The 17,063-nt window shown below is 37.9% G+C and overlaps 1 protein-coding gene across 1 annotated transcript in view; it reads left to right on the top strand.

Moving 5' to 3' along the window:
- Window positions 1-5,163: 5,163 nt before the first annotated feature.
- Window positions 5,164-17,063, top strand: part of nkd (NKD inhibitor of WNT signaling pathway naked cuticle) — a 181,088-nt gene continuing 169,188 nt past the window's right edge. The window contains exons 1-3 of the mRNA XM_087357893.1: window positions 5,164-5,202; window positions 5,258-5,323; window positions 9,813-10,091. Of these exons, the coding sequence (XP_087214019.1) occupies window positions 5,164-5,202; window positions 5,258-5,323; window positions 9,813-10,091 (384 nt within the window). The remainder of the gene's footprint in view (window positions 5,203-5,257; window positions 5,324-9,812; window positions 10,092-17,063) is intronic.

Here is a 17,063-nt window from a genome sequence, read left to right as displayed (position 1 = left end):
TCACGCTCAAAACTAGAAAACCAGTGGCTGTTTTGAATTCTTGAAATCGTATTCCGTTGTTGAAGCTGATGCAGTGATTGAAATCGGTACGGCCTGAATTTCAGCCGTTTTATCGCTCGATGAGCACATGACAGACAGACACTTCCTGTGTCCCGAAATTTTTTACCAGTCGATATATTATCGTCTTATTCGGTAGTTACTTGTCAGGGTACACATTGCACGTCACGAACCGCCTTGATGGCTTGTAGTGGGACATCTTTACATTTACAGTCGATTACCTACTGATTAAAACCTCAAGTCTTACAAAATTATATTTGTTTAAATGCCAAACTATGCCCACATTTAGTGCCTGTGTTCTGTGTCAAATATGGAAGAGGGAGATGAACTGACGACGTACCAGATGTTAATGTAAGCAACATGCATATTGTCTGTTAGGGAAGTCGATTTATGGTTCGTTACAATGCCATTTAGATGGGAATTGGTTTCACCTTGGTGACTGAAGGTAAGGAGAAGTTTAGCGATGTGCCCGAGGCAGTATTATTGGCCTAGAGCAGTGGTATTCAACCTTATTTGTTCGCGTACCCCCAGATATAATTTCTCTTCAACTTTGTACCCCAAAAGTTGTTGGCGTATAATTCAAGTTATACATAGTATATAATATACATTTAAAATAAATTAAATAAATTACATTAATGATTATTCAGTGTTGTTCATAAATAATATATATATTTTTAAATTTCACGTACCCCCTAAGATGTCTTCGCGTACCCCCGGGGGTAAGCGTACCCCAGGTTGAATACCATTGGCCTAGAGGATAAATGAATTCTGTTATAAGACGGACCATCCAGTTTGTTAAGGCTTAGCTGTGTGGTAACATGCAGATAGCAATGCACGGAGTCCGAGCCGTACTGTGGAGCCAGCAGGCACCTCTGAAATGTCGATAAATTTCAACCAGACCACACGGCGCTACAACCCAGAAGACATCTTAATATTTATAATAAATTTGTTAAATAATATCAGATATGACAGTAACATTGATGAGTTGAATTCCAGTTAGCGTTCTGTCGTCGTCGTTTGCCTATGCGTGATATTGCACTTTAGCTCCAACTAAACTGTCAGTAGATACGCGCAGAAGTTTAGTTTCCGAGCTACTTACTCGTCGGTGGTGACGACTGCAATGTACAAGACGACGATGCAAAGTGTTGCTCCTGCTTTCAGAAACTTAGGGAACGGAAAACCTTTGAAGTTTAGTTGACATCTCCATCAAAGACTCAAAGTGGTCAAAGTCTTAAAGACTGTGTCTAGCAGACGACGGCCTTTAACATACAGAATTCGCGAGCGAGAGAGCGAAAATATGCATCAGTTGAAACGTCGCGCACTTTCTTCAGCAAGTGACAGTGGCGGCTTTTCAGTCATATTGATCATAGTTATTCCAATGTAACAAACTCGTTCTTTCTGTATTTAGGCATAATTTGTCATTTTACATGATTTTATTTTAAAATGATCTTTTTGCTAAGAACAGAGGAAAACATTTCTTACCAGGTTTATCAAGCCAGAAAAAGACGGCAAGCCATAGATTAATTGGCTCCAATTCTGTTTCTACGTGACCACTGGTATTAATAATTTATTTTTAAATTCAGGAATAAACTCCTTTCTTTAAGAAAGACATCTACTGTAACTGTATTAAAGGAATAATTTTATTGTGTTATTGTTTCACTATCAGTCCATATTATTTGCTTACAGTGTATCTTTTAGTAGTACCTTAATTACATCAACAGTATTTAAAACAGGTAAGAGCCATTGTAATATTCTGAACCACAGACATTACTGTTTCTATTTCTTAACTCCAAATTCGCCGTCATTTGCTTATTATGTAAGCCTATGTATATATTGTATACAATGTTAGTGTTTTAACTACAAACAATGTGAGAAGCCAACGCCGAATATCTCACTTTTAGGGCATTTATAGGCACTTGATTTAAATAACTCTTCTCCAGCGTGAGAACTGTGCGTGAGTTCATCACTTGAAAGTCAAAATTATATGAAGGTGTCTGTCTTCTGAGTTCTTGCGCTGTGTAGTCTGGTAGAAGTTCACTGACGTGTCAAAGGTGCTTGCTGCCTCCATAATGAGGGCGATTAAGTACTTGTCACATGTGTGTTTAGTCACGTATTTTAAGGTTTGTCATAACTCGGCCAGGGCACGTGCAAATACAAGATGTAACTCGACGGTTAAGATTTGCGATGTGATAGAAAAAACTTGTAATGTTGCTTTGTTCGCATTTTATATTCGAACCAGAGGCCTGTAACTTATCGCTCGCTACACTATTGATAAAATGTAAAGAAACTATATAATTACTAGCCGCCAGTGTTAGTGGAAGAGAGAGCAAATGCGAGTAGGCGCAAAGGAATTGCTTGCTGTGTCAAGTCAAATGCATAAATGTGTAGCTACTTCGGGGGGATTGGCTGGGGGTGGGGACGGAAGGAGCAACTTTCAGTAGTGCTATGTGTCGCTACCAACATTACTTTGTGGAGAAGATACTTGAAAGTTGCAATTTTCCTGAATATCTCACCGATGTTTACACTTCGCAACTACATCTGTAAGCCTGCACGTTGTGGTTGCTTGCCCGAACTTCGTATCTCTCAAACAAGTACTTCTGCTAATGAATTATTTATAGAAGTACATCGTCAAGAGCGACTTACTAATGCATTTTCATTACAGAAATTACAGCTTAACATTAATTCGAGTAGCGAAGATAAATCAACAATAGTGTTTCTGTGTATTACAAATAAATGGCTACAACACTGAACTGAACTGGAACTTGAACTCTGAGTTATAATTTCCTGATCTGCAGGTCCTTAAGGAAACTGATTAGGCTTACTTGCTTCTTAGGCCTATTCCATTCTAGAAGCTTAAAAGCTTGACATATCAGGAGAAATTGTAACAGTAATCTGGATTGTGGAAATCATTAACTATACATGGTCTTTGTTGAAGATTTCTGTCTTCTGGGTTGTTGCACTGTGGAGTCTGGTCGATGTTAACCAACGTTTCAGAGGTCATACTGCCTCCGTTATCAGCGCGATGAATGAATCGTTGGTAAACATCGACCAGACTACACAGCGCAACAAATCATAAGACAGAAATCTTCATACTCGCCACTGTGAAAACCTCAAATCATACAGTCTTTGTTGTCTGTAGAGACGGAAAATGTCATAAACTTGAAGTTGGAGTTAGTAAAAGCAGTTAGTTGTGATTTTCCCCACCCATGGGATGGCTCCCGAAAAAGTCACCTGTTTTAAATGATCGTTAATAGATATTGGGGTTGACATGTCCTATAGCATATCATATCAAATGTTCAGAATCAAAATATGTAGGCTTAAAACAAAGCTCTGAGTTAGAGACAATATTTTTCCACTTGTAATCGGTTTCTTTGCGGCACTTTAAGGCTTTGGGTGACATACGCACTGAAAACTGGACTTACCTCAGACTCTTATGTAAACTATTTGTTCTCAAGTCGCATCGTTGAATGAAAAATATTACTTTGGTGTATGTTGAACACACGTAATACCAAAAACTGTCATTGGACGCGATCGTCAGATTTCCTTACGTCGCATATCCTCCAGCCTACTTTACTTAGATCCATCTGAACGTTAACCTTCCATCCCTTTCTTCTGTCTTCCACTCGGTTGTTTCCCGAGATATTTCCCCTCCAATATTTAGTGCGCTTTTCTTGTCTTTTCACATCCCAGCCCATCTTCACCTGTATTTAACTATACTGTAACCATTAGACGTAACTAGTTTCAGAATCGTTAATGTTCTTCTCTCAAGTTCAGAGACAACACTGTACATCCATACAAAATAACTGAAAAAAATATTTTTTCGTGTATCGCAATATTCTGCATTTTGTTAAGTAGACAGTGTGGTAACGGTTTCTTAATTGAATAATAATAATAAATGTTACCAGAGGGTATTCGTCCTTGTTATCCTAATTTATCTTCGTTAGCTTAGTTGTCAGTCCTGTTTTAATTTCTTAAATAAAACCGGCTCGTACGAAATTGTTTCCTTTTTTGGAACCCGAAGAGTCACCGCTGTATTCACAGTAGTCCATCAGTAGAGCCGTTCTTGAGCTAGACTATTCCATTTTACATGCTTACGTCCTATTTCTTTAAGATCCATTTTAATATTATCTTAACATATACTGCTTATTCTCCTGAGTGATCTTTTCGTAGGTACTCCGACCAAAATGTATTCGCATTTCTCCTCCTTACTATGCATGATTTGAGCATTCTAATTCTTATTAAAATTTGGTGAAGAGTGCAGACATATTCAGTCCATGTTACTGATACATTCAGTTTTCGGAATGTTCATTCATAAACTTAATGAAATTCAGTTATGAAATCCACGTTACGTGTATGAACACGGTGAAGCTTCCTGTTTAAACTCCGTGCTTCCTTGAATTACCTTATAACGTGTTTATTTTTCATGTTTAGTCTTTGTGAAATGTGTGATAGCTCTGATTAAAACAAATCAATTTAACTTTTTCAAAACCTTGGAAAGTATTACAGTAGGTTTCTTCAACAAGAAATACCTTCACACATGATTTGATATTTGAAATTCATATCTAGTCTGTAAACAATGAGGCAAATATTTCTGACTATGTACAATATATTACTTTGTCAGAAACATGTATACAAAATACGTTGAAGTTGGTCACTAGAGCTTTATTGTGCTGTGTCAATTTCTCTTCTTACGCGCGTTTAATTCTTATCTACAGCAGACAAAACAGATTTGGACAAGACGTTTCATGAATGGAACTGGCTCGTTAAGGAAGAACTTGTATTTGACAACATTATTTTAAAATATATTCATTTGTGTATGTTATGGAATTGACGGTATAGAAAGAATACGGATTTAATGTTATTAAAGAGGAGTTAAAATCTACAGTGAAGTATCGCATGTATGTAACTCCAGGGCTACTCTGATACCCCAGTACTATTTTCCTAGACTCTGTTTCGCCCTACCCATTGTTATAGATGTATGAAACAAGCATTCCCCCTCTATAAAACACAGTATCCACCACTCCAACTACCCCAGCTTTATTCGATTCTATAGAAAAGCGAATAAAGTAACTTGATAACGACAACCAAGTAGAGTTTTGTGCGCGCATGCCGTCAGAGTTTCTTGTACACAGTGCGCCTGCCCCCGTGAGGGAGGCAACCCAACCGACACGGTGCTACCTGCTTCCAATAACGTGGACAGCCGTGCCGCGTGAAGATCGTGGCAGCTGAGACCAGACACCGCAGCGATCAGACGTCACTCCACGCCGTACGCACGCATGAGGTTCTACGTGTCAGGCAAATAAATGTCGCATGGCTGTAGTACTGTGCTCCATTGTCAAAAGTAGTGTGAATACGTACCTAATATCAGGTTATTAATTGGCATTTAGTGGGTACTATCGTAGTTATGACTTGCCGATTACTAATTGAACTAAAGAGGTTAATGATTGGTGTTATTAGTGATTAATTCATTTTAATCCTTCGACCATATTAAGCAGATTATCTTTACAAACAAGTTTCTTACTGTTATCTTTTTCTTAGTGCTGTGACTAATAAAACTACTCAGAATCAGGCAGTTTTGCGACTTGTTCAGTGTATCAAGCACCCTTATTTTATGATTATTGAAAGATTCTTTACAGTTAACTAAACTGGCCATTAAAATTATTTGTTACACAACTAAATAAAAGGAGTCTAACTTCTGTTACTCTTGTTGAATCGTTCGAAATATAATTTAAGTTGTAAATTCTGCAGTAACCTCCGAACACATATATTTGTATTTGTTTCTTCTGATAGATTCGCATGAAAATAGGGATGTTAGGATTTTTTAATATCTTAGTTTAAAATTTGTTATAACAGCTTTAGGCTATAGCTTGTGTATATATTATTATATTGAGTGTTATCAGCCTGTCTAAAATCAACTTAACTTTTCACTTTCCTGTACTGTTAGTATTTGTATTGTGGTGTGTGTGTGTGTGTGTGAAAACCAACACTAAATTTAGTTCGTATCAGGTAATTATTTACGGTCATATTAGTAAGTCGCGGACTTCATCCTATTTTCAGTCAAGGTTCAGATTTTCATAAAGTAATCTTAATTGCAATTTTTTTAAATTGGCACAGGGGGAGGAAAATATAAGCATGTAGAATTACAGATCACCTACCATTTATCTGTGTATTGAAAATAACATTGTAGTGCGTGGCTCGAAACTTATGCAGTAGTCGTATTCATTTGTTAGTTTCGTACTTTATATCAGAGTCGTGTGTATGGCGTCTTCTTTTCTTCTTCTAAAGGTCGGCTTCCTGGCAGACTAGTCTCCGTCATAATTAAAGGATTCCATGTTCTGTATTTATAAACATTAAATTGCAGTGTATTAATAGTTACGAAATTAATATGTGAAATGCTTACGTTTTTACAACGTATAGCTTTTTGGCGTATTATGAAAGTATTGTTGCTACGTTACTGATCGTAATTCAATAGAAATTGTGTTGCCTGTGTCGTACTATATGGATGCAATATCAATAGATTTTTTCTTATGTTTCTTTATGTGTGGTTTGTTTAATGGCGTTATCAGTAACTCAGATTAGGCTATATATTTTCGAATAATAACGATTAATGGATAATGAATTGGAAAGTACACGGAAGGGAATAATCGTGGCCTGATTTTTAAGTATCTACACCGACATTTGCCATGAGTGACTCGGGAAAACCAAGTAAAAACCTCAAATTGTCTCGAATGATGAGCAGGCGTTTCTACCAGTTGGCAGCGATGTTCGGTGGTTTTATCGTGGTTAATTAGGGCCTAATTAATTATAAATTGCTAGTATAGGAATAGTAAATATATAGGCCTAAACCTTTGCTCAAAAGACTGACTAAATAATGCAGAAGTAATTTAAATATCTTCAGAATATTTACCAACACATTTCAAACCATGTTGTCTGACTTAATTATTATGGGCTTAACTGATAAATTATTCAGTGTGTGACATTTGTCGGCCGCGCTGTTTTACAGGAAAGGCTTATAGTAGAACCTTACAACATGCTTTCCAGACGCTTATCAGTAGAGCACCGCTTTAGTTCAAACTAGAGAAAGACACATACTTTCCAGTCTAAAGCGTATGGAAATGTGTTTATAGCCTATAGATTTATATTTATTTGTAGTTATTTAGTATCATTAGTAAGTCAGTATCAAATGCAAAGACTGGATGCTTGAGAAATTTAGACAGGCATTAAAAATCAAATTTAGGGCTGATTTAGTGGAACAGGACAATTATTCCAGATGAGATGCATGAAGTTTCTAATGTCTCTGAACCTCTAGTAAACCTTCGTGAAATGAATAACGCTTTAAGGAAGATCGTACCTATTTGTGTATTCCACAGCACGTTTTATCACGAAAACTATTTTATCAAAGATTCAGATGAAGTTCGATGTCGAATAGGATAGTTGGACGAATTTAATTTTCCTTCATGTTTTCCGATTGGGTTAGTACTGTGCATATGAATTCTAAGGATCTTTTCTTGTATTCCACTCGCACAAAATCCAAAAACATAGATGTGTAAGCTTTTGGCAGTCACCACATAGAAAACCGAGAGAGACCGGAAGAATATATATTATAGTGAGTCAGAGGATTTTAACTGGTTCTTGATGTGGCCCTTTGACTGACTTTGTAGGGGTGTCAACGTTTAGGATGTTCTACCACAGTATTAGTAATTTTATGGAGCAGATTACTTGAAATGCTATAGTCTCTTATATGGTAAGGAAATTTCCAACGTTATTTGGTATCTGGGTTTCGTTACGGTGTTCACAATAGCTGGCCACTTGGCCTTATCTTGAATCAGTTGAATTTAGTTTACCCCCAAACATCTTAAAATCCATTTTAATATTATAATATTTATGACAGATACTTAATAATATTCGTACCTTTACAGGCTGTAGCGCTACATTAGTATAGAACGCTGTTTCTCATTCTCTGGTAGGATTAAAATATGATTAACAATATTTTGTTTTTCTTGGATAGTCTTTAATTTAGTGGCAGATAAGCTAAGTATAAGAAATTTCTGAGATGGTTAACAAAGTTTTATACATTCCATCGTAAATGGCAAGTTGCCATTCGAACTACTAGTAGCGTGAAGATGACTTTCTTCTGGGATATTGCTCCACGTAGTCTCGTATACATTTCCCGACGTTTCAGACGCGTTTTCCTCCATTATCAGGCCTATAAAACCTCTGAAACATCGGTAAACATCTACCACTGCCCGACGTCCCAGAAGACAGTCATCTTCATATTCGCTGCCGTGAGAACGTGATAGCATCACTGCAATACGGTACATCAGTTGTTTCCCTTGAAACCGTTGCGACACTGATGGACGCGCTGGTATTCTGCCATCAGTTACGCTCTCAGGGTACGTAAATTTGTTTCCAGCTTTTACAAGTATGCTCAAAGCATCTCTAAGAACCGGTTTGTATAATTTACGTTCAAAGTTTTACCGGATTTCAAGACACAGCAGCAAGTACAATCTGGAACAAACCATGCTTTCAGTCTCTTTAACATGAGCACACAGATTGATATATATATATATATATATATATATATATATATGTAACGTGTCAGCAGGGGCTGGCAGGTGTACGATTATCCTGCCTATTTCGCGGGTTCAGATCTACTTGACAAATACCGGAATAGCTATATAACTCTTTTAAATTTACCGGGAGAAATAATTCCCATTTTTAAAAAAGTATAGATTTGAATACTTTTTTCCGTGACAAAAATAACCCGTGTATTTTAAAATTAAAATATTTAATAACTTGGACTTGAAGGGTTAAAATCTGTTACATCATAGAATTGTAATTTAATTTGGTGAGATTTGAGATTTTCAAGCTGACGAGTATGAAGCTGGCTGTCTTCTGAGTTGTTGAACCTTGTAGTTTGGTAGGTATTGACCGACGTTTAAGACGATCCTGCTGCCTCCATTGTTAGAGTGGTGTAAAGGCAGTAATTTCCTCTGAAGCGTCAGTCAGTACCTACCAGACTACACAGCGCAACATCCCAGAAATAGTCTTCTTCAGAATTTAATTTAGTCACATGTCGTAAGAGTTCACGTGAAGAGCCCACTTACATGAGTTTCTTAAAGCAGTTGTAGGTCTTTGAGAAGAAAGGCGACGTAGCGTTAGCTGTAACTTTATCGTACGCGGAATTCTTTTTGATTTAGACAGACGAACCACAAACAAAAAACCATTGATAAAAGAACATTTTTGTCTGGCTCACAAAGTACCATTTTTTCCAGTCAGAATATTGATTGCAATGCTAGGGCCATGAAGTGTCGTGGTGGATTAATGTTCGTAGTAAACAGAACCTACGTGTAAATTACAGAAATGTATTGAACTCACTTCGAAAATAAGTGTATGAAGCGATTACTTATTAATATGAATTAAAAGTAAAACCAAGCACGCTGTGTTTTGGAAAGAAAATCCTCGATCCTGACAGAGAACATAATACATTAAATCATTTTTTGTATGTTAGAGATAGCAGGTTTTAATCTTTGTTGGAGAACCAGCTTGTAATGTTAATATTATAAAATATTAAAATAACAATGTTATTAAAGTGGGTGTTAGAGAACAGCTTATGAGAGTGGTAACTTCATCAAAATCTTCCAGAATGTTGTTCAAACCCAATTTTTGTCAGTGGTATTTTTCCTTAGATTCTTTCACCGCATGTTTAGTTTGTATATTTAAAATAACAATAATAATAATCGCTTTACTTTCAGGTACTTTGCGCCGAAGTGACACTTCACATTGTCAGCCTGGCTGGACCGAGAAGTGGTGATCACAGTGAGACACGTAGTAGTGCGGTTAAACACCACAGTCTGGAACCCAATTCCACCAACAGTAAAGCAGTCATCCGCACGAGCGACAGCGTCAGATCAGCTCCAGGCTGCCGTTGTTTACCACCCACGTGCCGTAAACACATTTCCAAAATTCTGTCTGTGTTGACCCGTCGGCTGAGACTACGCCGCTACACCAGGCTCGGCGCTGGCGACGGTGCGGTGAGTGGCTAACTACACACATATTTTCATAAGCTTGTGTTGTGTACGTAAATCAACCTACCCCTTTGATTTTGAAATAAATTTCATGCCTTAAATGTTCGATTAAATGCCGGGACTTCAGTGTTACCCTTATTAAGCTAATTAGTCACTTTATACAGTAGGTGAATAACATATAAATAGTATCTCTGAAGTCGTGTCTGTATTTAACGAAAAGTGTTTTGAACCTTCATTTATTGGTTTCGTTCGGACCTGCAATATGATTAGGCTGAACTGTAAATCTAAATATTGACGCGTCTCACCAGGCAGTGTAGCTGAAAACATTTCGTGTTATACAAATAAGGGATTAATGTAATCCGTAAAATGAAACAGTTTTTCCACACTCTTACAAAATTAATAATTTTCGTCTGTTAATGTGTTTCACCGCCGCCCCCCCTCCGCCCTCCGAAGAAAGTTTATGTAGTGACGTAGGAATTCAACAACGATCATAAGAGAAACACAGTGTGAAAACCCTTTGTCAACAAGACTAGTCCTGCGTCAAATTAGGATATGCTGCGTTGAAAAGAATTTAAAAGGACTTGAAATGTGTCCAGGGCTATTGATATAATGTGTGTACGACACTAAGATAATCAAAGAAAAAGTATAGTCAAAAATCACTGAGAATTTTCGCGTTACGAAGTTTTATAAATAAAATAGTTACAGCAACAGATTAGTAATACTGCAAGCTGTTCAACAGAGGAGAACCCGTTTTTTCAGGTAGAGGCTACCAAGTTATTTCAGGAGCGTTATCGCATTTTTTTAGTGCGTACTAACTGTATAGAACAGTTCCCTTGACAAGTTCATAGCTGCTTGTAGAATCAAAAATTTTCCCGCATTTTATAGAGGCTGAGGTTATATTATACGTGCAGGAACCCGTCACTAAATCTAGTCTACACCTTTATAGCCTATTGTATTGATGTCCATCTTAATATCGACGTTACATCTAAGTCTAGGTCTTCTGTGTGCTCTTCAATTTAGGTTTCTGGATAAAAATGTTGAGTGCATTTTTCGTTTTTCTCATACACTCTCAATCCTTGCCCTTGATTTTATTGTAGCAATACTATTTAATGAATGTTAGAATGTATTACGTTTCTCGTTATACGATTTTCACACCAACAAAACAACAGGTAGACGCCGTAGTATATGTGTTATCACTCACTGGGACACACTGGAAAGGCTGCATGAGGAAAAGCTCATGTGTGAGATATGGGAAAGAAATTAATACCACAATATAAATTCACACCGCCGTGAAAATGAGTCCTACAAATTAACTAGGGAATCATCAAAAAGCGAGGCCAGTAGAAACGCTAGCGCGTGATAGAAAAAATCAACAACGCTCGTACGTAGATTCGTCTTAACGAACATACCGGCTAACTTCCTAATAAGTGGTGAAATTATATTATTCACAGTTTCATACTCAAACTCGTTATTATTTCGATCGAGGAAAAATATTTCAAGAATCTCACAACTAAAATATTCTACAAACAAAATAACTGACGTCTTCTCATAAAAGTACTAGCCTTATCAGGAGAGATACTTAAAGTGTTGTTTTATTCAGCGTCCCTGTTAAAGCTCATCAGATTTTCTATAGCTGTTGAACAAAACTGTAGTAAAACGTAAAGCTTATATTCATATGTTTATAGGTAGAAACTCAAGCAGCTGTGCGGGGAATTAAAGTTTTATTGCAAAATGTAGATTTTGTTGTTGAGAGTTTGCAATAACTGTCATGTTAACTGCAGAAAAAATTAATGTTACGATAAAAGTAGGGCCAACATGTCATTGTGTCTAAGTGCGGAGGTAAAACCAACCTCGATTAATGACAGAAACACTAAAGATTTTTACAACAGTCAAGAAAGAAAGATATGATCGATCGTAAAAGATGAACATAATGATTTTCTGTTTTCTCTTTTCAGTAAGATTGTAGCTGTGATAAATGTTATGATCACAGACCACAGCATGTTTTAACTGTCGATCCTGGAATGTAAAGAATTTACCTCTTATTCTTCGTCAAATCTTGTTTATTCCTGGATCCGTCCTTGAGGAATTTAGTTTTTAACATCGTAATTTTTTCGTATTAAATAGGATAATAAATCTTGAAATTAAAAAACAAATGTAAGCTGCTGACATTTTGCTGTAACTCTAACAATTATCGAACGTTTCGTGGTAGTGCTTAGCTTTACTTAATATTCCGAATTCATGACTTCGAATCTCGACCGGCGGTCCAGGTGTCATAATTCAAAATTTTCGTGGAGTCGTTCAGATTCGTCGGAAATGCTGAAATAGTGCCTTAAGTCAAGCCATGATGTTGCTCCCACACGCCTTTCCCAATGAGTCATCATTCTGTCGTTTGACCTTGTATTGGATACGTAGTTGATAACGCCTAACACGTTAAATAAGATAGGCTAAGAACTGAAACTTGGAATTTCTATATAATAAACAAGTGTTGGCAGCTTGGTTGGTGGTGATCACTTGCTGTTAAGGGATTTGGGCCTCATGGAATAATATTTATGAATATGTGCTTTTAGCGCCATGGATTTTTCCGTCATTCTTTATGGTAAATTTGCTAGGCTCATAATACATCAACGTTGGGCGCCATCTCTTTGTAAATTCATAGTGTAATTAGACTTTGCCGAAGATTTAACGGCACCTAAATTTTGGTTCACCTTGCTTCACTGCGCCAGTAAATAGTTGAGCCTTTGTACCAGCACCTTGTAACGAATCAGCGGAATTCGTTCCGTTCCATCCCTGACAACCGGTGACTCCTGCGGCGCCTGGTTCGTCATAGTCTCCCGACGTCTGTCCGCTCTCTTCTGTCATGCTCGTCGGGCAAAGCAGCCTCGACCACTGGCTATTGTGTGGGGCTTCATTTCCTGTAACAGTCGTCGGCTATTGGATTAATCGATCCCGCTTTTAGACTACTTGAACAGAGAAAATACATTATCAGGCAGGATCATAATAAGACATTGAAATCAAAGTTTTGGTAAAAAGAATACTAAATTTTAGATGACAGCGTTCTGAGGTATTGCTTCGCGTAGCTCGTAGAAATTTACCGACGTCTCAGAATAACTTACTGTCTCCATCATCAGGGCGAAACGCACCTCTGAAATGTCGGTCAACGAGACTACAGGGTGCAATATCCTAGAAGGCTGGCATCTTCATACTCGCCGCCATCAGAACCTGAGATGCCTCTCACCAAACTAAGATTTTTAATGCAGAGATTGTACGGTGGTTCCTCACATATGTCTCGAAGGAATTTATATAATATTTTATTAGTCGAATGTAACAAGCCAGCTTTTCTGAGATTATTTTTAGTGCTTTTTGCCCCAGGTGAAACTACGAAATCGATTTTGGTAGGAATTGCATTTTTATTTCCGACTACATAATCATGTATTTTGTAAGTAAAGGGATACTTACACAAAGACTTTCGTTTTAAGCAAAATGTATTTATTGCATTCATAGAAAAAGTTGTGCAAATCTATTTTAAACGCTAAAACAGACCAACAGACCGAAAGTACAATTTGTAATTAGTACCAACGCGTCTTCTGATTACTGTCAAAAATATTTTAATTCTAGGTGACGTTTTCGAGAGAGCCACGCGTTGAGGACTTGGTTCTTGATTGCACCATCTTTAGTAAATTAGAACAGCATTGCCTCTGTGCCCGTTTCCACCCTTAGGCTGCAACAGTCACCGTGTACGTTGCAGTGACTAACGGTTGGTCCCAAATTCTGGTTATTAATGCTCGAGATTGGTGTTTGTAAGTTGTGCTTTGCACAGTATCCCAATACGTCTGTTTTTCAGAGGCCCGCAAATGCTTATATTGCGTTTCGACAGGACTAAATCAATATATGATAGATTGCTGGGAGCTAAAATGTTGGTCATTGACGTGTGCTTATCGGAATACATTCTATTGATTACAACTGTGAGTCTAGTAGACATGAGGTATATTTACAGTATTCTACAAGAGATATCAAACTTTTCAAATGTAATGAATGTCGGATGAAGTTAAAAAAATAAAGCCTTTTCCAGTCTACACAGAATGACATGTCGAGAACGTGATTTTCATGTTTAATACGAAGTAAATTAAATACCGCTGGCACAAATTCTTCCTGGCAAAGGGCAACGCAAGAAAGTAGGAAGGAAAACTGTGCATTCATACCCCAAGAGGGATTCGAATCCGTGGTCACATTGTTCGGTTTGTACAACACTGCACGCATCTTAGACCGCGCAACCGTTGTGTGTTTGGCAGTTTTATTTTTATTGTTTTTATTATTAAATTCCTTACTTTTAGCATGGCATATAGGCCTATGTAACGTGAAAATATCTGCAGTTAAATGTAACAAAGTGCTGTAGGGCAACTCGTGATTCTAAGAACATTTCACACAATTCTAATCAAACTGAAGTCATAAACACCTTACGAAATATGTGTATTTTTCTTCCATAAAGAAAACATTCGTGGGACCTTCAATGATTCAAATTTAAAATAGATTTTATTTGTAAAATTTATTCTCGGTAGTTATCTAAACTGTTAGTTCATTTATATCCCAGAATGATTGTTTTCGTGATACGTAAACATACACTTCGACTGAACTTACGAGCTCTAACCGTGGAACTTCAAATGTGCTGACTTTACTTCACAGCGCATACCTTCCACAACAGTGCCTTCTTTAAGTGCTAACAGCAGAAACTAATGGTTGGAACTTGGTGGTATGCAGTTTTAAAACAAATGGCAATGCTGTTGCATTTTTTATCTTGTAACCGTAATATCAACATTCGTCTCACCACAGCGTTCACATTTGTTCCGAATCTCTGTCACACACCTGTCATTGTCATTAGCTTGTTTCTTGTCAAGCATCTTTCCGTACTGAAGGTGATGAATTCTGTTACCGTCAAAGAACTGAAGGTTGAGGCGGTGGTCTGGCAGACAGGAAGCTAACGACACGGAATCATTTCCTCTCATCAAGTCATGTAGCAGGTTGCAGACCTTCCTTAATAGCTCTGCGGCTAGTAAAAACTGGGACAATCTGTTTCCCGGTCAGGGTATAAACGCAAACTCATCATAATTTACCAGACACTGAGACGAGTCTGCAGCGAATCTGAAAGTTTCCGTGTTACGCAATTGGCAACTGTGAGCCGGTAGCGGCAGCCAGAGAAGTCAGTGGCTGAGAGCTGGACTGCCTGGGTTTGAGTCCCTACAAAGGCATCTCGGCCGGGCTGATTCTGATGCCTGCTAAGCCTTTTGTCAGATGGGTACTGGGGATAAAACCGCTAGAAAATGAAGCCGGACACTCACCTGCATCTAATACCGAGGTACAGAATGCGTGAAGTTGCTCCAAGAACCATCCACACTTTAATGGCATTTGCTTGGAGACAGAAGGGCATTGTCACCTTATCGTTTTATTTCTGCATTGTTAACTAATAGTTCCTAAAATCAGCAGTTGCCAAACTTATTTGAGAATCTCTTGAGTATACACGAAATGTTTCAGTGGGTTTACCGCTATAATTTACAATGCCGGATTGCCTGTGTCGTTGTTATTTTCGACGTTTTTTATTACATATTGGATGGTTACGACAGAGTTAAAGATCTGGTAATGCTTCTTAGAATATTAAACTAGTTCGCTAGCCCTAATGTCTGTCACTGAAGACAGACATAGAGCAACTTCCGAAACGTCGTGTATGCCTACATTGAAGACAATACTTCAGAGAGTGGGCAACGTGTAGTATAATTATGATGCAGTTAAATTTTTTCCCATAAATTGTCTGTCTGTATGTCGTTTTACCTCGTAAGTACTCCCTAATCCTTTATGTAATTTTATTACACCTATTTTTTCACTAATGCACACTGAGCTCTGTAAGAATTTTAGTCTATTAATCAACTAATAGTCGCTCAGCTAGTCACAGAAGCCCCCGTCCTTCAGAGAACCGTGTTCACAAGAGTCAGACATTGCTTTCATCCTGATGATTAGCCAACCATTCATTAATTTATAAGAGAAGTATCCTCCAACTTAACAGTAATGGGAACTCAATATGTAATTCTTTCTTCCAAACTCCGATGTTCGCTCATTATTCATTTTCTGGCCCCTCCACATCCAGCCCATCATTCGTCTCGATCTGTAATTCTCGTTGTCTTCACGGTTCCTCGGTGCATAGTTCCGGCCTCTGTAAGCCAGATGTCCTCCTCTTCATGGTGACATTTCGACTCGCTTCACTTGTCAAAGGAAAAAGCCGCCACGCCATCCACAGCCGTTGTTGTGTTTTTTCTCCATCTCTCTCTGGAAATAACTGACTGGTATGAGGGTCTCTTATATTGAAGCTTACAAATTGTTATTGCTCAGTTTCGGTGGGGAGGAAAGTACAGGTCTGCGTTATTATAAAGTAGCCTGGGTATGGGCCTAGTGATCATGACATTTGCACAGGAAATGTAAAGTAAAGGAGAGGTCACAGGTTACTTGTCTCATGGTGAGTTGCAACTAAATTCAAATGACCGAGTGAGTAACTCGTGTTTCGAATTCGTAGAGAAGTATACTGGCAAGGTTTTTTTTCTGTCAGTGTGCTAATGAGAATTCGGGTATAGAGCAGTTGGTTAATATAACTTAACCTGTCTTCGTTACTTCCGGTTTTCATTTAACCGATTTCTCCATTTTAATGTAATTTTAACCGCAGAGGCTGACCTACATATCGACGAATGATAAGGAAATATTTAAGTACGGTGAACAGGAACGGATTGGTAAGAAAGCTGCCGTGGCTTATTTTAGGGTAACGAAGAAATATTTTAGTAGGAGAACGGTCACACAGAAGAAGAGACGGGAAAGGAATAATGGATTCCGGATGTAATTAGATTTATGATTTTGCTTACGAGCAGGTTGCTCCCAGCAAGGCTTCCTGTTGCACAGATTTCACCAGTATAAATTCAATTTCAAACGACTCTGCTGTCTTTC

Source organism: Zootermopsis nevadensis, unplaced genomic scaffold, assembly GCF_977971745.1.
Source record: "Zootermopsis nevadensis isolate Lab colony 2312 unplaced genomic scaffold, Znev_1.0 Znev_ptg000029l, whole genome shotgun sequence".
NCBI classification, from domain to species: domain Eukaryota; kingdom Metazoa; phylum Arthropoda; class Insecta; order Blattodea; family Termopsidae; genus Zootermopsis; species Zootermopsis nevadensis.
Note: the sequence above shows the minus strand (reverse complement) of the source record. Positions and strands in the feature narration are given on the sequence as shown.